The sequence below is a fragment of the Coregonus clupeaformis genome, chromosome 3 (genome assembly GCF_020615455.1).
Source record: "Coregonus clupeaformis isolate EN_2021a chromosome 3, ASM2061545v1, whole genome shotgun sequence".
Classification (NCBI taxonomy): Eukaryota; Metazoa; Chordata; class Actinopteri; order Salmoniformes; family Salmonidae; genus Coregonus; species Coregonus clupeaformis.
The window spans coordinates 39,951,932-39,974,636 of record NC_059194.1 but is presented as its reverse complement, the minus strand read 5'-3'; the positions used below and the strand labels follow the sequence as shown (position 1 = coordinate 39,974,636).

General features: G+C 48.3%; 1 protein-coding gene across 5 annotated transcripts in view; it reads right to left on the bottom strand.

The window, feature by feature from the left end:
* The window catches only part of fbxw7 (F-box and WD repeat domain containing 7), a 113,878-nt gene extending 91,829 nt beyond the window's left edge, over positions 1 to 22,049 (bottom strand). For 2 of the 5 annotated variants that reach the window (XM_045208489.1, XM_045208494.1), the window contains exon 1: positions 3,112 to 3,571. In XM_045208489.1, the coding sequence (XP_045064424.1) occupies positions 3,112 to 3,378 (267 nt within the window). In that variant the 5' untranslated portion in view covers positions 3,379 to 3,571. Of the gene's footprint in view, positions 1 to 3,111; positions 3,572 to 21,793 lie in introns of those variants that run through there. The other 3 variants (XM_045208503.1, XM_045208505.1, XM_045208510.1) reach the window with 2 other exon arrangements.
* Between the last annotated feature and the right edge of the window lie 656 nt (positions 22,050 to 22,705).

The window sequence follows — 22,705 nt, the reverse complement described above, 5'->3', positions numbered from 1 at the left end:
TTTAACAGGTTAAAGGGCTATAGCTATCATATCGAGTGGCACAGTGGTCTAAGGCACTGCATTGCAGTGCTAGCTGTGCCACTAGAGATCCTGGTTCAAGTCCAGGCTCTGTCATAGCCAGCCGCGACCGGGAGACCCATGGGGCGGCGCACAATTGGCCCAGCGTCGTCCAGGATAGGGAAGGGAATGGCCGGCAGGGATGTAGCTCAGTTGGTAGAGCATGGCGTTTGCAACGCCATGGTTGTGGGTTCGATTCCCACAGGGGGCCAGTATAAACAAATAAAATAATGTATGCACTCACTAACTGTAATTCGCTCTGGATAAGAGCGTCTGCTAAATGACTGAAATGTAAATGTAAATATGCCTGGACAGTTGCTCATCCTGCTTTGTGATGTGTGTTGACTGTGAACCTAGTTTGGTCTCCCCTTTTGTTAGTCATGCGGTGTAACGGAGGAGTGTAACAGTCTGTTTTACCTTACAGAAAATGATACCGGTGATTATTAGGAGTGCCACTTGAATCCCATTGGACAGTGAGCGACACACTTACAAAGAGAAACATCTCTTTAATTCTGACTCTGTGACAGAGCATAGTGGTTATTATCCTGCCTAGCCACCCCCTTAGATCCCTTTCGGCTCGGCTTTTGAACCTGCAGCTAGCGCGTAAACAGCGCTAATGAATGACAAATTACAATTCTGATCCCTTTGTCTCTGAGCTGTTTGACCCAGTGGCTTTTATCTCAGAGAGCACAGAGAGAGGGGGAGAGGGAAAGATGGAGGGGGGAGGGGGAGAGAGAGAGGGGGAAAGATGGAGGGGGAGAGCGAGAGAGAGAGAGAGAGAGAGAGAGAGAGAGAGAGAGAGTAGCGAGAGAGAGAGAGAGCTGCAGCCTCCCCAGTCACTGTTTTAGCCATGTCCTCTCCTCATTCTCTCTCCATCCTTCCCTCCTTCACGCCGTCCCTCAACTCCCTCTGTCCTCTTTACACCTCCGCTTCTGCAACTTTCACAATTTCATTCTCTCAATCTTTCATGTCCGCTCCCACCCTTCAATCACCCTCAGTAACCCCTATAAAAAGAGGCCTTCATCTAAGCGCCAAGGCATTTTTACTATGATGTACCCAAAAATGGAGGTACCATTCTAATTTGACAAGAAAATACAAATGCTGTTAGCTATAGTCAATTCAATTCCCCCAAGTGATGAAAAGTATTTTAAAAGGTTCACATCAGTACAATGACACAAAAGTGCAAATTGCCCATCAAGGGCTGCCAACATTTCCCACGTCACAGACAGGTGGGTACAAAAGCTGTGGTAGATCTGATTCCTTACAGGGGAACAACTATAAAAAGGTAGTGTGGACCGCAATTCAATTTGGCAGGATATCAGCTCAACATGGCAGTCAAAGCCTTGGTCAGCCTTTCACAAGTGTACACCTTCTCCACTTGTTGCCGCAGTGCGCCAAAACACTATCACTATATATATATATATATATATATATATGCGTATGTGCAAGGATGCTGGTACGAGCGTGGCGTAAGCGTGGCATAAACAGACCAGACTCTCAAAATGGAAACAGATTTTGTTGCAGGATATGCTCGCCTAAACACGACAAAACAGTACACCCAGTTTTTCCCCCCGAAACATTAAACGGCTTAATTTAGGTTGCTAGCATAAGGAGTAGCATAAGTTGCTAGCATAACTAGTAAGCCGCAGGCCAGTTGTCGAGGTGTAACGTTCCATCGCGTCCGATATCATTGAACTGTCCTGGACATCATACCGTCCCCCCTTACTTTACCCCTTCCTATCTTGTAGCACCTCTCCCATTAATCTGATGATTGATGACATCACTGAAACATGTCAGCAATAAAGACTGCTTTAGGTAGTGGACATCCAGAGCCTTTGTCTTTTATGCACTTGTCCCTATAAAAAGGTTCAACTTTATGTTCTGGAAACATCGACAACCGATATTTCCTTGGACTACAGAAGCTGCCAGTCGTTTATCCCTACGATCAATACATTTTGTCACCGTCGCCTAAACATGACCTATAAATAGAGAGATACCATGGAGCCTTTTTAAGGTCACATGTTGGAGTCGTGAATGGCGCTTTGGGTGGGGCTGTCTGAGCACATGACTGCGTCAACAAGTGCATGTGTTGCGTCCACCCAGTCCACCCATGACACACGGTAGCACAAAACAGTGTTTTAGAGACACCGAACACTTAAATAAAAAGAAATTGGTTGATAACTATTTGCTAAAGTAAGCACATGACTTTGGGTAGGATTGGGTAGTGTGCATTTGTTAGCATTACCGAATATGGTATAGCAATGTAATTGTGACAAAACCCTTAGTAAAAGTCCTTGGGGAAAAGGGTATAACTGACAAGCTATTGCCCTCATTCACAAGTGTTGGCAATATGGTTTTCATATTATGAAACGCTTTGACAAGAATAAAACCTGTCACTGCATTTACGGCCAAGGACAAGTTCCAACCTGTTCTATCGCTTTTATCTTTCCATCTTGATTAAATGAAACGAGACTAGACAACAGTACAGGTAACAAATGGCTGTTTGTTGAATTAAGTGGGAAGAGATGTAGTAGGTGGGGGGGGGGTTATTCCTAACCAGATACAGTGTGTATATCCATGTTGAGAAGGCTTGTGCGTCAGAGGTCAGAGCTATTTTCGAGACGGCCTCCGCTCTGCTTCACTTTGACAAAATACAACCCAGGGAAGAAACGCGTGAAGAGTCTTGAACATTTCAACAACAAAGAAAATTCACCAGAGCAGAAACAAATAGAATGCAAACAAATAACCTCTGCCGGACGGAGACAAACTGTCACCTTGATTAACTACAAAAACAACACAACCCTGAGAAACTCTGACAACATGTGCAATTCAACAGAAGTGCAAAGAGAAGCTGAGGAAACAGGGCAGAGACCTTGACGCTAAAACGGAATCACAGTTGCACTAGTCCGCAGACAGTTTCGCTTTCGTCAGTCCTGTCTCACAGATGAGCCAGCAGGGTGCGGAGCGACCCCTTGACATTTTATGTGGGTGACAGGTGAGATTCCTTGCTCATGTCTGTAAGCATCTGACCAACCCCAACCCCCCTTAACACACCTTGGGCCCAAGCCCGGCAGCACTCACCCGTCTGCGACAGAAGGGCAGCCCCTGAGTGATGATGTTGATGCTGAAGATCCGGAGCACTTTCTGCGGGGGCAGTGGAGGCTCCTTAGCCACCTTGACCACCACCTTTGGGTCTGCCACTATGTCCAGGGCCTGGCTCTCCGGTGTTGCCAGGGGGGCCTTCTCTTTCCCAGAGGCCTTGGGCATCTTCTTTCGGGCTCCGGAAGATGCGAAAAGGGGTATGGGGCAATGCCTCAGCATTGCAAGTACAGGGGCTAGTAGGTCATATCACAGAAGGGGAATCTGGAGCGGGTCGGCTCAGGGAGCAGGTAGTCGCACTAAGTGGTAGGGGGGAATTCCACTCGTCTTCTCTCTGGAGCTCTTGAAAACACTAATACAACCCTCACGGTTTGCTGTTGATGCTGGTCTGTCCGCTCCCCAGCCCATCGGCCCCCTTTAAAATATCCCAGGGCGTGATGTCACCGGTGCGGTCCCTGCCAGGCGGAGCAGCTGTCTGCCATGCCTGAGGATAGGCCACGCCCCCTCGGAACGTCGAGTCACTGTGGAATCTGGCTCCCTGAGCCCCAGGGGAGGAATGTATTCCACCGGTCGTCCGAAACTGCGGTTATGAGGAAGCTCAATGGGGTGACATGTGCAATCCCCCTAGACCAGACCCCCCTCCTGTACTGTCTGCTCCTCCCTGACTTACCACTGTAATCAGCTGCTATGACAGTCTCCTAATGCAGTGGTTCCCAAACTGTGGGGCACCTATTTTTTTTTAAGGAACTCAGTCCGGCTTTAAACTTACTCTTGAAAGTTGCAATAGTAGAATGCACAAGGCGACATTTTTTTAATTGGGTAGCGCATCAGCAGTTTTCCTCTTGTCATGTCAGTCCTTGCAGACCTTAGAGAGCTATTTCTAATGGTCCCTCAGAATATTGTTTAAAATGTCCATCATGAGTGGGCATAATGTTACAGTATTGCAGTGGGAGCAGACACCCGTCATCAACAGTAACAGTTTATGCCAACTCATGACAAGCAGACCAATACTATTAATACATAGCATATTTAGGCTAAGTGGTATGTACATCGAACAGCATGTCAAGAGATTATGTTCCTCACAATTAGAATTACTTAGGCCTATGTCATGTTTATGAATGCCTGATGATGCCGTCAACGATGTCAGATTTAAACCTAAAGTAAGGGTTAACAGAAACTAACTATTCCGTGCTGCTGGCCAGGGAGTTACGACATCCCAGTAACCTGGACTACGATGCTGAAGCGGATGAGGGATATTTAGGGCTTCCGCTCACACTGCAGACAGTGTTTCTTGAACTTGGGATTTCATTTGAAGGCCTAAATCTCCCTTAGAAGAGCAGGAGAAGTTCTCCAACGTTTTTAATTGCCTCCACTTCTTCCTCTTCTGGGACGATGTTGTCCACAGAATGTGCTGCTGCATGCCGACTAGGACATTTCTCAATATAGTGTGTCAACCTATTGGGAATGGACTCCATTACCATAACCACATAGGTCACATCTCAGCACGTGGACCTTCCTCAAATTCTAATCAAAAGGAGAAAGAAGGCTGGAGAAAGAAATAATTGCTATGGGAAAATTCAACTACAGAAGAAGAAATAGGTCTGGATCAGTGGGGATTACAGAGTCTTCACAACTCGGCAGACATTTTTTTCCTCTGACAGACAACAAAGAATGCTGACTCCCCCTTATCAATAAAGATGTAACGAAAAACAAAGCCCTAGTCCTCTTGAACCGAGAGGCCTCTTCATTTGGTTTTGCTTCTGGATGTTCGCAGGCAACTGAATAATTAATAAGTACAAAATAACTCTCCTTTGTCTGAGTGTGTGATTCTAGTCTGAATGTGGCGCTAGCAGCATTAGTCCCTTTCCCACTGAGGTTTAGTGTAAACAGTCAAGAGTGCATACACATGGATTCAAGCAAGGCAGGCCATTGGTGATAAAGGTGACCACAGAGACACCAGCAAAAATGCTTGCTTCCGAACACATCCTGAATAGGCTACACCAAATGTATCTCCCATGTCTATATTCCGGCTACATTAGCTTTTTGGCTAATCTCCAACTACCAAACTATGTGCCACAGACCCACTGCTGAGGCTTATGTCTGCTAACATGATAGGCCCCAAGGTAAATGGTAGGAATGCCAGCCATGTTGGGGGATTTAACCTTGGGTCCTGGGGAATGCAAGCCCAAAGCCTTCGGTTTGAGGGAATCTCTTATCCTGAATGCCATACAGTTTTATATAGCCTCCAGAGGGATGATGACTTCCAAGACTTTGAGGAGATTTAGATGTCAGGATTTGAAGGTAGAAAGGGGGATGGGAGATGAACTGAGCGGTACTATAAAAGGTTAATGGTTGTGGTGACAGTTCAAGCGGACGCCAATATGCTAACTCCGATGAGCTATATTAGCCTATAGGATCTTAAAGGGTCTGATCTGCTTAATGAGAATATGGTAGGTTTACCTGCATGGTGGTAACTCATCCTCAGTAAACAAAGCAATTGACTTAATCATTTTGGTCAAAAGCAAAGAGCACACACATCACCACCCAGTGATCACAAACACAATCAACACACCCACCTTGTCAGCAGAGCTATTCCAGAGCACACTTTACTCCTGTAGTCTATACTGCGACCGTGCAACCGTTTCCCTTCGGGGTCCCTGGGGTTGAAAGCTCCGAAACGCTGACGTATCAAAGGTGAAGCCTTTTTGGACCTCAAGTTACTCAGCACACTTTCAAATCCCTCACAGCGTCTCAGTGATGATGAGGCCGAGTGGACACATTTAAAACCAACTGTTTCTGACCATTACATTTACATTTACGTCATTTAGCAGACGCTCTTATGGTGGTGAGTGACTCCGCTGTCCTGGCGTCGTGAGGGAGCTTGTTCCACCTTTGGGGTGCCAGAGCAGCGAACAGTTTTGACTGGGCTGAGCGGGAACTATGCTTCCGCAGAGGTAGGGGAGCCAGCAGGCCAGAGGTGGATGAACGCAGTGCCCTCGTTTGGGTGTAGGGACTGATCAGAGCCTGAAGGTACGGAGGTGCCGTTCCCCTCACAGCTCCGTAGGCAAGCACCATGGTCTTGTAGCAGCACCATGACAGCCAATGCTGCTAGGACTAGGGCCTATATCAAATTCTAAGAAGAAGTCTAAATATGGCTAAAAACTGAGGGGAAAGTATTGGAAGATATTAGCCTATGACTTAAAGTATCCCCCGCAGTAGTGGGAAACAGCGCCACTGGCCGCCCCACCACCGTTGTCATTTTTGTTGCCATGCTGCGCAACGCTCAGCATGGTAAATTGCAGTACATCGCACATGCAATGATTTTCGGGGAGGAATTTTTTTGTTGTTGTTTGCAGTAACTTTTGTTCTTGTAATATCCCAAACGGACATGACTGTTTCACAATTAAGGATTCCAGGTTTAATGAAGTGGTTAATGCATCAGGCTAACTTATGTTTTATAGGACATAAGACTTACAAGCACACTTGCAAATCCTTTAAAATATGAAACAAATATATCAGATTATTCAGAAACAGGAAGCCGTTTACGCGTAACCGTAGCAACACATTCCCTTATTCACACATCTGGAAGGTTCTGACAGCCAAACACATACATATCAGACAAGGCATAACAAGGCTCTTGGTAAGGGTTTCATTCTGGCCTGGGCTTGTATGGTGACTAGCCATGATGGATCGCTGGGAAGGCTTAGCTCAAACCGGACCACACACACAGACTGTTTCCTCGCTGTTTACATTATAACACACTTGCAGTCACACCTCCCTTGCAACAGTGAGTGATTAGCCGCACCAATCTATACAACACAGGCTAGAGCACAAAGTTGATGAATGAGTAATCCTAACCAGTCCCTGAACAGCGACAGCATGCCACTGTGTACATGTGTGGGTTGAGGTTCCTTCCTGTTTACATTAGCATCTCCGCTGGGCATAAACACCAGCCGACAGCCAGCGTTTACGGTCGCAGAGGCCAGAAGCTGTTACCCTATAACAATAGCATTGAAGATGAAAGCTGTAGGAAAATGTTAAAATGACTTTCACATGGATCGGGTGCCAGAGTAAAGGGAAATGAAAAGGGAGATACCTAGACCGTTGTACAACTGAATGCATTCAACTAAGAACATTCAACACAGTATTTGAACAAGAGTTTGGCCTAGAGAAAATAACATCCATATTGGATTAAGAATACCACTTCTGGTTGGTGTTTGATTCGTTTCTAAGAAAAACAGTTGAAGTTTAAAGAGACACTGTTGGGACATAGGGTTGTGTTCAGCTCTGCAGAAGCATAGGCCTATTTCCATATCTTAATTGCTAAACAACGCATTGCTTCAAAATCTGAAAACGTCCATGAGGTAAGTCAAAAAGCCAACAGCTATTTGACAGAATGAAGACAAGTGGCAGTGCTCCCTCTCTGGTGCACTACTGGCCTGGGAGCAGCAACGTGTCAATTCTGTCAAGAGCGGTTTAAACCTGCCTCCAGTCTTTTCAATAGGAATCCAGACCTTCTCACCCTCACACACACACACACACACACACACACACACACACACAGTATATACACACACACAGTATATACACACACACAGTATATACACACACACACACAGTATATATATATATACACACACACACAGTATATATACACACACACACACACACACAGTGTACACACACACACACACACACACACACAGTATATACACACACACACACAGTATATATACACAGTATACACACACACACACAGACTAAAGCGCAACAGAAAGCTCCTCTGAGAGAAGCATAACTAGCTGAAGATCAAAAGAATCACAAGCAGACATTCATCTTTAATGTCTAGGGCTGCTTTTCTGAGAAATAGTCCTTAAACACATTTCTCCAAGGACAAACAAAAGACAAATTGGCTTGGCCTGGGCACACAGGCATATATATATATATAAATAAATATTATTTTTATTTAAGGGGGGCTGCCTCGTTGAGCACCGCATTTTTAGAACACACATCCCAACTTTCCATTGTACATTATGGCCATTCAGGATTGTAAGATATACATATCTTACAATCCTGAATGGCCATAATGTACAATGGAAAGTTGGGATGTGTGTTCTAAAAATGCAATGCCCAATGCCCTATGCTCAACGAGGCTGGCGCCCCTAAAATAAGGGCGCTCTGTGGCTTTGCCATTGGGGCCTAATAACTGCCCCAATGCTCGCTCTCTACGCAAAGAGGCCTGGGGCCAGACAGTTGTCAACAGAGAGCCATTCCAATCTAATCCCGGGTGGTGAGTGTGTCATAAAGCTGTGGTGCTCGTCAGCCAAACCGGGTGGCGAGCAACAGAGGCTCTGCTGCTACAGGGGTGAGGCAGGCGGCAGGGGAAATTCCAAAGTCAATTTGCGTAGAGATGGAAATTGGTGGGCGAGGTAGGGACGAGAGGATGTGTGTGCGTGGGGGCAACGTGTTCATTGAGCCAAATGTTTATCCGTGTTACTCAGTGATCCCCACTGTTTGGCTCCACTCTGCCTCTCGACACGTTGTGTTTGGAGTGTGCCTACGAGCTGCCACAACTACAGTGGGTTGAGGTATGGCCCAGAGTAGGTGGTATGTGTGTGTGTGTGTTTTCTGCCAATTTAATGAGTACCTTTGTATTCACCACACAGTGTTTGAGATGAGGTTGTTTAAAAGGTGAGATTGAGTTCATGCAGTGAAATAAACAAATCTACTGTAGGCCTAGAATTCATCCCTCCTCTCATGAAGTCCTCATGACCCTCATCGTATCCACACAGCCTCCTCTCCCCGTCCCTCCATCCCCCTGCATTGTGCACCAGTGTGGCTCTGTGTCTCTCTGAGGCTGTGACGCTACCCCAGAGGAGCAGACAGTGTGGGCCTACAAACACACAGACACGGCTGAATGAGGCTGTCCAGTGACAGTGGGAAGCAGATGGGAAATAGCTGATTAGTGTGTGAAGCCTGGGTTGCTGCTGTGGCAGCACAGCTGCAGCAGACAGTCTGAGCCTATGGGGCCACACAGCCAGAGCACTGCTTCCCTCTGGTGGACATTGTTGGAACTGCACCAGAATTCTGAGCAGTTCTCTGTGTTTTATTCAGGCTACATTCAAATCAAAGTTTATTTGTCGCGCACACAGATTAGCAGATGTTAAAGCAGATGTTAAAGCAGGTGCAGTGAAACGCTTTCGTTCTTTGCCTGAGCTGCCAGTGAACGTGTAATACAAGCTTAGAGAGATTTCTGCGCAGGGAACGTGTTCCTCAGTCACTCTTTCCTCAAGACACCCTCTAAAGGAGAGTCTTGTGGGGTTTTGATTGAATAGACTGGCACTAGGGGGGAATCATGAGAGTCGCATAGCAACAGTTACCAGGGCCAGGATTTTTATTAGAACATCCAACCAGCGTGGGAGGGAGGGAGGTTGGTGGACATGGAGCTGGCTGCCTGTCACCTACAGACCACACAGCCATCAGCAGCCAGGGTCGTTGTCATAGAGACCTGGTGCCATAGCCAATCATCCCTCCCTCCCACACCACAGTAGGGGACCAGATACAGTGGTGTGCATCACACAATCTAGGTCCAATTATCAAAGTCTGGTCAATAACGTGCGGAAATTCAACCACTGTTATTATTGGACCTTGCAGCTAGCTCACAATGCCCTCTGACGACGGGTTCAGTTAACATGAGGCGGCAGGAGATTGTCTGCCATCTCCATGTGTCCAGGCCGGCCAGGTTTCCATGAGAACTAGTCTAAGATTGTGTCGGCGAGGGCTGAGGCGCAGTGGTTGGCAGCAGGAGAGTTGGACGGGAGTTGAGCTGCATTTGCCTTGGCGTGGGCGGACGGGTGCGCGTGACCCTTTGTGGCTCAGCTCTGCGGGGTCTCTTCTGTCTCTGGCGGGCAGCTGGCTTGTGGGAAGACACCACCTACTCTACGACAGGCTGGCTGGCTGGCTCTCAGAGTTAATTACAAATAATAGGTGTGATGGAGGAAGAGGGAGGACAAAGCGGCGCCGCCTCCATCGCAGAAGTCAGGCAGACCTGAGTTTATAGAGCTGTTCAAGGGTACACTTACTCATTTCCTGTACCCCCATATGCATATCCCTTGACATTTACCCATATGATTGGATGCAAAAATGTACTTCAGCTCACACGCTCGCAAACATTTGCTTGCAAGCAGGCAGACTTCTGTGAGTAAGCATGTGGGTTGAAGTACAGACACCAGGCAGCACGACAGGCAGAGTGTTCCTTTGGCCTGGGCCAATAAAGCTGTCAGCGTTGTGGCAGGACAGGGTGAGGGAGGGAGGAGAGCAATGGCTGAGCTGCGGCAGAGTGCAGCCCTGTCCTGCCCTAGAGTCACAACCGGTCTCCACAGAGCATAACATGGAGGCCATTTTGAGTCTCCTGTAATGAGGTGGCCCAAAGAGACACATGACAGGGAAGGGAGGGAGAGAAAAGGGGCTCGTTTTGTTCAGACTTCATAAGTGTCCTGGTTCAGACAGACAGAGACAGAGACAGAGACAGAGACAGAGACAGAGACAGAGACAGAGACAGAGACAGAGACAGAGACAGACAGACAGACAGACAGACAGATGTAGAGTAGCGCATACTGTGGAAGTAGTCAATGTCACTACTGCTACACTACCAACACAAGCTGAAGCACAGTTCACTAGCTCCAGAGTTAGACAGACCGATCACACTGGCATATCAGTCAAACTGCCAGTTTAGTAGTGAACTGGTGGTGTTGAAGGACAACTCCACCACTTTTCAACCTGATTTTCAGTATGCCCAGCACACTACCAGTGTCAATGTATGTGAAAACGGCATATTTCTAAGTTCAGCAGAAAAATGTTAAGTTAAAAAGTTCTACCTGACGACATCAAAAGTTAAAACAGTGATTTTCAAATACTATGAGATTCCCGGTGACATGGGGAGCAAGAAAAGACAATCCCATGGGCTAGAAACTCGTTGCCGGTTTTAAGATTTTGTACTGTTAATCCTACACTGTGACAGAGAAGCATTTTTTTAGGACCTTTCTTATCTTTTTAACCACGTATCATAGAAACGCACAGTTTTCACATATGTAGACACTGGTTTGGTGCTGGAGATAATGAATATGAGGTTCAAAGTGGCGGAATTGCTCTTTAACCTCTTAAGGATTGGACCCTTTTTTTCAATTTCCGCATAAAATGACATACCCAAATCTATCTGCCTATAGCTCAGGACCTGTAGCAAGGATATGTATATTCTTGATACCATTTGAAAGGTAACACTTTGAAGTTTGTGGAAATGTGAAATTAATGTAGGAGAATATAACACATTAGATCTGGTAAAAGATAATACAAACAAACAAATATGCGCTTTCTATTTATTTTTTTGTTCCATCATCTTTGAAATGCAAGAGAAAGGCCACAATATAATATTGCAGTTTAGGAAAATTTAGATTTTGCCACTAGATGGCTGCAGTGTGTCTGCAAAGTTTCAGATTGATCCAGTGAAGCATTGCAATACTGGACTATTTTGTATCAAGTCTGCCCAAATGTGCTATAGAGAACATACAAAAATGATATGGTAATACAAAATATAAGTTTACACACTCCCAGGAATGTCATATATGATGGATAATTGGCTTATACACCAACTTTCACACATCTAGATGGCCGGGCGGGGTGGGTGTGGAGCCAGAGACAGCAGGGGTTCAAACTGTAGAACCCAGTTCCTACATTTGAATATAAAAATGGATTTTATCAAACAAAACTATGCTACATTTTATCTCTGGGACCCTTAGGATGACAAATCAGAGCAAGATTACTGAATGTAAGTACATTATTTACCTTCAGAGCTGAATGTATCAAACCAGTTGCCGTGATACGTTTTTTGTTGTTGCGCATTCTCCTCAAACAATAGCATGGTATTATTTCACTGTAAATTGGACAAGTGCAGTTAGATTAACAAGAATTTAAGCTTTCTGCCCATATAAGACATGTCTATGTCCTGGAGAATTTGCTGTTACTTACAACAGTCATGCTAATCACATTAACGCACGTTAGCTCAACCGTCCCGTATACGGGACACCGATCCCGTAGAGGTTAAGCAATGTAGTGTTCTGAGAGTACATGAACACCCCTGTGGAGGCTTTGTCAGCCCTGTTACCTGGCAACCTGTTGGGGAGAACTAGGAGAGATAAAAGGGAGGAAGAGATGGAGGAATGGGCGATGGAGAATGAGTCGATGCAATGAGTTGATGCAACTGACAAAATGATGCCATCTATCTAGGGCTAGCACTTTTAGCTGGATATCCAGGCTTCTGTAGCCTGAGGCGAAACCCACACACACACACACACACACAGGAGGGCACAGGTGCTATCTTGTTGCTATCCATAGCGTAGGACTGATGGACGAGGCAATTAGCATTGACATTCTCCTCAGGCCTGGCTAGAGCTGGCCTGCTTTGCTAGACCAAACCAACAGGAAAATCATTAGTATTTAGCCTAACAATGTTCCTGTTCTTAAATTCCATTCCTTACTTAGATTTGTGTGTATTGGATATATGTTGTGAAATTGTTAGATATTACTTGTTAGATATTACTGCACTGTCGGAGCTAGAAGCACAAGCATTTCGCTACTCCCGCAATAACATCTGCTAAACACGTGTATGTATTTTAGTAAGCCAAATAAGTCTGAATTTAACTAACTAACTTTCTGAAACGTTTTTCATGCTCTTATTTTCAGACTTAGTCTAAAGCTACAAGCAAGGTTTCTATGGACGGCAGTTGAACAGCCCCCTCTATTTCTATCACTTCAGAGTGATTTCTCATTTAATGAAAACACACAAATGGAATTTTCAAAAGTTTCAAGGTTAAGGTAGAAACTACTAATGAATTAGACCCATTGAGCTTATTAGAGAGTGAAAATGGGAGACCGAAAACGAATCCAAGTTTTTCCTCTGTGATCCTCAAACTATTCCTAGCAGGCTTGAATCAATACGCTGGCATTCCTGAGACAGCTGGGACGGTTCCCTGCTGGGTGTATGTGGATGCTTTTGAGTAGGCTGTATTACCGTCGGTAAAATCAGTAGAGTAGGCATTCATAGGCTATTTTGTGTGATCGACACGCGTGTAGGCTATTTAGTGTGATCGACACGCGTGTAGGCTATTTTGTGTGATCATGCAGTCTGTTGGTTGACAAGAGTTACAAATCCAACAATTCCAGTCAGTGAGACTGTCCATGACACTCAGAAGTCACTCACGATAGCACCGATACAAAACTAGTTTGTGGTCTTGTGCTATTAGAAGCCTGGTTTTCGTGAACGCTCAAGAACGAGTCAAGGGACTGTAGAGATTACAGTGGCTCAAAGAGCACTGGTGCTATGCAGAGAGCTCCAACCAGGCTACGCAGAGAGCTCCAACCAGGCTACGCAGAGAGCTCCAACCAGGCTACGCAGAGAGCTCCAACCAGGCTACGCAGAGAGCTCCAACCAGGCTACGCAGAGAGCTCCAACCAGGCTACGCAGAGAGCTCCAACCAGGCTACGCAGAGAGCTCCAACCAGGCTACGCAGAGAGCTCCAACCAGGCTACGCAGAGAGCTCCAACCAGGCTACGCAGAGAGCTCCAACCAGGCTACGCAGAGAGCTCCAACCAGGCTACGCAGAGAGCTCCAACCAGGCTACGCAGAGAGCTCCAACCAGGCTACGCAGAGCTTCAACATGACAGCAAAACAACAACCTTGGCTGCGTAGCCTTGAAGCCAGCAGGGGCCCGGCTCAGGAGAATAGCAGCACATCGTCTCCAGTAAAGGGCATACTTAATTAGGCTGGTATCAAATATTCAAACCCCATGTCTGTGATGTGCCTGCTCTGGGCTTGGCGCGGCACAGTACAACCAACAGATGGGGCAGACGGAGGGGGGACAACTCTGCTGGTCTCAGCCCAGGCTGGCCTCTCCTCACCTGGGGAGCAGACAGGAATATGACCCAGTACCCCTCCAGAGAATCAGGACGCAACTATAGAGAAAAGCTATGGGGAGCGATTCGCTGTCGGATGTTCCGATTGATTGAAGCTACCAGACTTGATTGCTATGATCAGTGTAGGTTTCCAACTGGTAGCCTAGCAACACAAACATAGATTGAGTAAAAAGCACATTCTCAATGTTATGAAAAGTCTGCATTCTCTTCGCAATAACTTTTCATTATCAGGGCTTTTAAGCTACTTAATCAAATGACTCAAATCCATCTGGACTATTAATTCTTCCGCTAATGCGAGTGCTGCTTATCAAAACTTGTGAGCCCTTCTTTTACCTCCGTGGCAGAACGAACAACAAACTTCTGGGTAATCCCTGAGGAAACAGAAAGAGACGGGTGGCGTTTTTAAGTGTTTGCACAGCAGGTAGCATAGCTACACCCACTGCAGAACAGGTGTCAGTCACAGTGTGGTGGAGCAGCGGGGTAACACCGACAGCGTTGCTTCCTCTGCTGCACTCACAGAGTTCCTCCATAGATTCACAGGGGAAATCTCTCTCCTCTGTCGCACCGGAGACTCGCAGAGAGACTGGCATGGCAATGGCAACGGGCGCACAACCAGATTTCCACCGCACCGAAAGGCAACACTGAACTGTTGTATCATGTCTCGGTTTGTATCATGGGTGGACATGGCTGCCTGTGTTATTGAATGTACTGTACGACCAGATCTCTGTGCCGAAAGGCAATACTCGCAACCGCTAAAGCCTGTTTATCTGTTTGTATTAGGAAAGTAGGCAAGGCCGTGTTATTGACCATGAACCAGAAAAGTGCCGTAAGGCAACACTCTGAATTGTTACAGCCTGTTACGCATTTCTGTTGTGTATCAGGCGTGGGCAATGGCATGGCTGTGTTCTTGGCCTTGATCCAAAACTCCTTTAATCCCATTGAGCCAGGGTCAATGACTCAATGGTCCATTCACACAGCACTGGTGTCAGGGACACAGCCATGTTCTCCTGCCTCCCATTTGGTCCTGCTCTTGTCCTTATCTGGGTTCGACTGGCAGAACAAAGACTGTTCTGTTTTCATTCAAAAAACCGTCCAGCAACAACACTAACAGTAGGCTAACCATCCGAGCTGGTAGTGTCGATCATGTCAGGGTTGTGCTTTAATTCAAAGAGGACAAGGTTGCTTTGAGATTCACCAGAGCAGAGCACCACATCAAGAGTCACTTGGGCAGCTGTTTCATGATCAAACTCATTTACATTTAAGTCATTTAGCAGACGCTCTTATCCAGAGCGACTTACAGTTAACTCCAATTCACTTTGTTCCCAAACAGTCATCTGGAATTCTTTCAGTTGAATCTTTAAGAGTTTTTTCAACTGACAAGCTGAATTTAAAAAAGCAGCATGTTGGCTATTTACGAGGAAGAGAGGAAGGATAAACTTCTCTGACAAACTCTGAGGGGTTAGAGTGTTAACTGCTTTGAACAAAAATCCCCTGAACAATAAACAAATAAGATAAATATATTTATAATAACAAAAATAGCCTTTAAAAAACAACGTTCATTAGTCGGTAATTAAGACGACAGCGTCATGTAAACAAACATTGTTAGACTTAGTAGGATGATGCTATCCTATGGGCATTCTTTCTTACGCAATCTGTTAATTACTGAAATTGTTTATCCGCTTCAATTTGAATAGGATTCTAACTGTGGGATGATTAAAATGAAAGTGAAAGTGTGTATCTAGGAAGCTTAGCGGAGAACTAGTCTCCCATTAAGCCTCATTAGGTCTAGCAAGTAAATAACAGGCTTCGGGTTCGAGAGGATCATTCGTACAACAATGTACCTTTAACAAGTATAAGCATTAGTAAATCGTTATATTGAGTCTATACTGAAAATCACTACTTCATTTGATGAAGATGATTACCTATTCACATCATACACCATGTGGCTTGCAGTACAGTGAGGTCATTCATTTAGTATTGGCATGTGATCCCAGTACCATGCTCTTATGAACTGGTGACCGTCCTTAAACATGGACATGTCCTGTCCATCACAGGGGTCCTGTACCTAGCACCTACCCTACTTCCATCAACTCAGTGTCCAGATGCCATCTGGGCTGACCCCCGGCTGTCAGACAAGAGTATAAAAAGGCCTCGCCTCACCCACCGTCCACGAGGCAGGCACACGGTAGCCAGAAGGGCCTTGGCCTTGACTGCCCCAGGGGCATTGTCTCGAGAGGATCCAGGTCCAAAACGGGACTGAACAATGCTGGTGGCATGTGTGGCGACACACACACACACACACACACACACACACACACGGAGCGGTCTATGTGATGTCTTTGTCTATGCGATGTCTGTCTGTCTGTGTCTGTGTGTGTACATGTAGGCCTACACAACTCAGAAATGCAGACATCTGCAAGCCAGGCAGCTAGGCAGGCCGACGCAGCCTGGACCCCTCCCTCCCTACAGACCCAGCCTGCCCCCCTCTGTCCCTCCCTCCCTACAGACCCAGCCTGCCCCCCTCCCTCCCTACAGACCCAGCCTGGCCCCCTCCCTCCCTACAGACCCAGCCTGGCCCCCTCCCTCCCTACAGACCCAGCCTGGCCCCCCTCCCTCCCACAGACCCAGCCTGGCCCCCTCCCTCCCACAGACCCAGCCTGGCCCCCTCCCTCCCTACAGACCCAGCCTGGCCCCCTCCTCCCTACAGACCCAGCCTGGACCCCTCCCTCCCTACAGACCCAGCCTGGCCCCCCTCCCTCCCTCCCTCCCTCCCTCCCTACAGACCCAGCCTGGCCCCCCTCCCTCCCTCCCTACAGACCCAGCCTGGCCCCCTCCCTCCCTACAGACCCAGCCTGGCCCCCTCCCTCCCTACAGACCCAGCCTGGCCCCCTCCCTCCCTACAGACCCAGCCTGGCCCCCCTCCCTCCCTCCCTCCCTACAGACCCAGCCTGGCCCCCTCCCTCCCTACAGACCCAGCCTGCCCCCCTCCCTCCCTACAGACCCAGCCTGGCCCCCTCCCTCCCTCCCTACAGACCCAGCCTGGCCCCCTCCCTCCCTACAGACCCAGCCTGCCCCCCTCCCTCCCTACAGACCCAGCCTGGACCCCTCCCTCCCTACAGACCCAGCCTGCCCCCCTCCCTCCCTACAGACCCAGCCTGCCCCCCTCCCTCCCTACAGACCCAGCCTGCCCCCCTCCCTCCCTACAGACCCAGCCTGGACCCCTCCCTCCCTACAGACCCAGCCTGCCCCCCCCACCCTCCCTACAGACCCAGCCTGGACCCCTCCCTCCCTACAGACCCAGCCTGCCCCCTCCCTCCCTACAGACCCAGCCTGGACCCCTCCCTCCCTACAGACCCAGCCTGCCCCCCTCCCTCCCTACAGACCCAGCCTGGACCCCTCCCTCCCTACAGACCCAGCCTGCCCCCCTCCCTCCCTACAGACCCAGCCTGCCCCCCTCCCTCCCTACAGACCCAGCCTGGACCCCTCCCTCCCTACAGACCCAGCCTGGACCCCTCCCCTCCCTACAGACCCAGCCTGGACCCCTCCCTCCCCTACAGACCCAGCCTGGACCCCTCCCTCCCTACAGACCCAGCCTGCCTCCCTCCCTCCCTACAGACCCAGCCTGCCCCCCTCCCTCCCTACAGACCCAGCCTGCCCCCCTCCCTCCCTACAGACCCAGCCTGGCCCCCTCCCTCCCTACAGACCCAGCCTGGCCCCCTCCCTCCCTCCCTACAGACCCAGCCTGGCCCCCTCCCTCCCTCCCTCCCTACAGACCCAGCCTGGCCCCCTCCCTCCCTCCCTCCCTACAGACCCAGCCTGGCCCCCTCCCTCCCTACAGACCCAGCCTGCCCCCCTCCCTCCCTACAGACCCAGCCTGGACCCCTCCCTCCCTACAGACCCAGCCTGGACCCCTCCCTCCCTACAGACCCAGCCTGCCCCCCTCCCTCCCTACAGACCCAGCCTGCCCCCCTCCCTCCCTACAGACCCAGCCTGGCCCCCTCCCTCCCTACAGACCCAGCCTGCCCCCCCTCCCTCCCTACAGACCCAGCCTGGCCCCTCCCTCCCTCCCTACAGACCCAGCCTGGCCCCCTCCCTCCCTACAGACCCAGCCTGCCCCCCTCCCTCCCTACAGACCCAGCCTGCCCCCCTCCCTCCCTACAGACCCAGCCTGCCCCCTCCCTCCCTACAGACCCAGCCTGCCCCCTCCCTCCCTACAGACCCAGCCTGGCCCCCTCCCTCCCTACAGACCCAGCCTGGCCCCCTCCCTCCCTACAGACCCAGCCTGGCCCCCTCCCTCCCTACAGACCCAGCCTGGCCCCCCTCCCTCCCTACAGACCCAGCCTGCCTCCCTCCCTCCCTACAGACCCAGCCTGGCCCCCTCCCTCCCTACAGACCCAGCCTGGCCCCCTCCCTCTCTATGCCAGAACACAGAGGTGTGTCATTGAGATCACCAACAGAGGCTTCCATTTGTTCACATGTTCAAAAGGCCAGTAGCCCCCACCCCCATTGTCCCCTGGATTAGGGCAGTTAAAGGGTACACACCCGTCGGCAGGCAGACAGTCACACGGCAGCTCTGTCACCATGGAGGCCTCATCTCCTGTTATGTCTAATCCACCACCCCAGTCTAATCCATCACCTCGTAATACTGTTTGCTGGCATGCCTCTTTTTAATTGCTTGGAATAGAAAAGGTATCTGTTGTATAGAACACGATAGAAGTTGATCAGAGCGCTAGAGCAGGTTAGTTACAGGTTTAGTTATAGGTCATCTGAAGAGGTCGTCAGCGGTGTAGAGAATGTTGATGCACAGCATGTGGGTAGTCATGGATCAGAGCAGAGGTTAAACCCCAGAGTTCACTGTACCTTGTGGGAAACATGACCCCACTGACTTCCACTGGGAGTAGGAGATTGTTTTCTGTCTCTCTCTCTGTGTGTGTGTGTGTGTGTGTGTGTGTGTGTGTGTGTGTGTGTGTGTGTGAAGCAGCAGACGAACAGGCAGTCAGGTTGAGAGTGGTGGTGTGTAAGGGGAGGAAGAGTGAGAGGGTCTAATTCAGGAGCCTCTCCTAACCCAGGCCCTGTAGTTCAGAAAGCCACATGCCACCATCTGTCCCCTTGTCAAGATATGCCAGGCAGAACAGCTTCCCGACACATTCCTCCACATAGGCAGCAGCCCACTCAGACTTTAACACAGGGCTGTTTCTACATCCCAGCCCCATGTTGCTTCCAGCACTTCCCCTCTCTCACACCTCTCACAGTGTTCACTATATCACACATATGTCCATCCCACCGTGATTCAAAACACTTGTATTCCAATAGAAAAGCCTATCAAGCCTAAAGAAGCACTGCAATCAAGGCTGTTTCTACATTCAGGAGTTATTGATGGTAGCAGCCCTTGAACAACATGTCTCCCACCTCTCACAGTTTGTTAACTCTGCTCAAATCCCATACGCCATTGCCCACCACACCACGATTTGAAACACTGGCTATATTAGTATAACATATCACATAGTCCACACATCGCAAACACAACTTAGGATATTTGACCCTGTTCAGTTCCTCCTCATCACAAACATAGACTGAGTCTCCAGCTGTGAAAATGCATCTCAGACCCACTCCCACTCTAAAAGGCAATACAAAAGGACTGAATACACCCTGCAGGGGGGACTTGATCACTAGAGACACTAAGAGATATTGCCAGTCTAAAATAACCATCCACTGACTGTCATGAATTCTAAACAAGAGCTCTCGGTCAGAGAACTCCAGTAGCTTATTTTCTATATGAAATATTTGATTTCTCTAGCTGTTTGGCTTCCGGAGATTTAAATCCTGATTGCATATTCTCGATAATGACAGAGCATTCTCTTTATTCTGCTATGCCATCCTTCAGGATCTGCATGCCAAAGACATATCAACAAACAGTGAGCCAGGGAAAGACAGACTTGTCGTAACACTCTACACACCGCTATATAAACACTGGTAATAAGAACTAGCTTTAGACTGAGATCGGCCCTACTGAATACATATTGGAACAAAGAATATTGGACCTAAGAATCTAAGTTTAATCCAATATCAACTCTTTCTTGGTACTATAAACCAGTGATTCTCAACTGGTGGGAGGTTTTGAGTGGGTTGCCGGTGTCTGAGTAAAAATAAAATGTAAAAAACACTCCAGTCTGAACTTAAGACTTAAACCAGGTATTAAGTGTGTAGAAATTATAATGAACGTACATTTTTAAAATAATTTAATCAGTTAACAATTTTTCTTCAATAATAGTATTCTCAATATAGAGCTATTAGCAGCGCTATTCTAGTTGATTTGTGGTCTCAAGCCAATTAGTTTAACATTCTTCATCAAGAATATGGGCAAAATGTAATAATTGACAATGAAAGATGTGGGAATGTTGTTCCCTTGTCATATAACTGCTACATTTACTATCAATATAGCATTCAAAGTAGTTTTCCAGATTGTATTTTGGTGATTATTCTTCACGACGCTAATATTGTGTCGTGACTGAGACAACCTGGTTCAATTTGGGTCCCAAGGAAAAAAAACAGTTGCGAACCACTGCTATAAACTGATGTCTATGATTAGATATAGGACTATGCCTGCGAGGGCAGAGCTAATCTAGATAACCAGGACATCGTCCAACTTAGGAAATAAGTATAGAAGTCAGCCAAGTGGTCTCCAATTGTTGACGCAGTTCTGCTCAAAACAATTATTACAGCGTAGGCTTTCGTAAAGTAACTGCTGGCTATTTGGCGCTAATGTGGTGAGAACGAGAGAGGGACATGACCTTTGGGTCATGCTGTGACAGAGACAGAGGTCAATAGGTCATGGCCGGTCGCGGGTCCGTGGGAATTTTGGGGTCTTTGCGTTTAGTCTCCTTGCTTCACTCACCCGTGAAGAGATCGCTTTTCTTTCAAAACAATAACTAGGGAGGAGGGAGGGAGGGAGCATGTGGTGGGACTTCAAACCATGAGCTGAGCTAAGCTTAGCCCTGGCCAGAGCTTCTGGGCTGGCCACTATGGGGGAATTCAGAGCAGATGTGCTGCTCTCCAGTTATATTTCTCACCACCTCATTAAGATGGACTGTCTAAAATATGTTGCGAGCTTATGCTCTCCAACAGTAACGCATAACAAATCACAAAAATACTCCATAAGAGCTCTGTATCAAGATCAATTACAGAGCAATCTGCATCACCACCTGGAGGTTGTCTTTCCTTTAGGTCACCAGTTGAACTAGTGGTCGAACAAGTGTCTCGTCGCAAAGTCAGCACAGGCAACAACACCAGACAGTCCGACACACACTAAGCCAATTGAAAAACGCTTGATACTCTTACGGAGATAATTGAATGAGAAGATAATCATAGCCTACCACAATATCTCGACACCAATGACACATCTATACAAATAAGACAGCAGGTAACTCGGTTACCGACCATTACATCACTGATATGGATCATAACATTCCAGGATGAAGAGACTGTACCCGTTAGCTGTCCCGTGAAGCCGCCACTCCTAGCCTACTAAGACATCAGTGTCAGCTGGCGTGCGGCACCCACCACACACAATCAAGACTGACAGTCAGGTCAAAGTACTTCAGGACAATGCTAGTCAAGTACATCCAGCAGTCTCGAGAAAACCAACCTAGAAAAACACACAAATGCTCACCAGTAGCAAGGCCACCTTCTTCATGGTGCGATTCCCCATTGCAGGAGGAAGCCAATGGGTCAGGCTGGACTGGAGGATAAGGAACAGTCAGTCCTCGAGCCTTTCAGGAACAGTGAGACAGACAGGCCACTTCTCTGTTGTTGACAAGTGTTACTGTCACAGCTCTCCCGCTTGTGGAGCGCTCGGATGAGAATGGAATCGCATTCACTGCAACAGTAGCTCTCCCTCTCCCTTCTCTCTCTCTCCCTCTCTCTCTCTCCAAGGTGTTTGACTGCTACAGCTCGATCATGCTCACTCTCACAGGAGAGAAGGGGGAGGTGGGTATGCCGAAAAAAAAACGTGGCGCATTTCATGCCGGCCGGTCGGCGGTCGCCCAACACGTGTGAAAGGCGAACAGAGCCACATGGCTCAGCACAAGACACATTCCAGGCTGCCTGAAGGGACGCACCCCGCGGCCGAGCCTAAGTTATGTTCTATGTAATGTAGAACAAACATGCCTCTGTTGACATGTAGAATAAGGAACCATGTCAGCTCTAGTCATGATATTAATTTCCATTTGCACTGTTCCAGAACCTTTGCCTACGGAACGTGGCCCAGGGCTGCTTGTGGGAGGCACAGCGAGCTCCAAACCAGGCTCCAGCCCTAACTGAAGGCCTGTCCTGTAGTCGGTAGCCCCAATGTCATACGACACAAGCCCTGGGATAAACTTGGCACCTGATGCCCGAGGACTAAACAGGGGATGGGGGTAGATGACACACATTCGTCCTTCTCTGGAGTGATAAATCTAGTCCAATAAAATGGTCTGCTGCCTGGTCTCCTCGTCTTTCAGGGGAGGCTCTGTCCTTGTAACGGAGGGCTACCTCGGGCCAAGGCTACAAGGCGGGATGAGTTTGTCACTTTAATGTCGTTCAT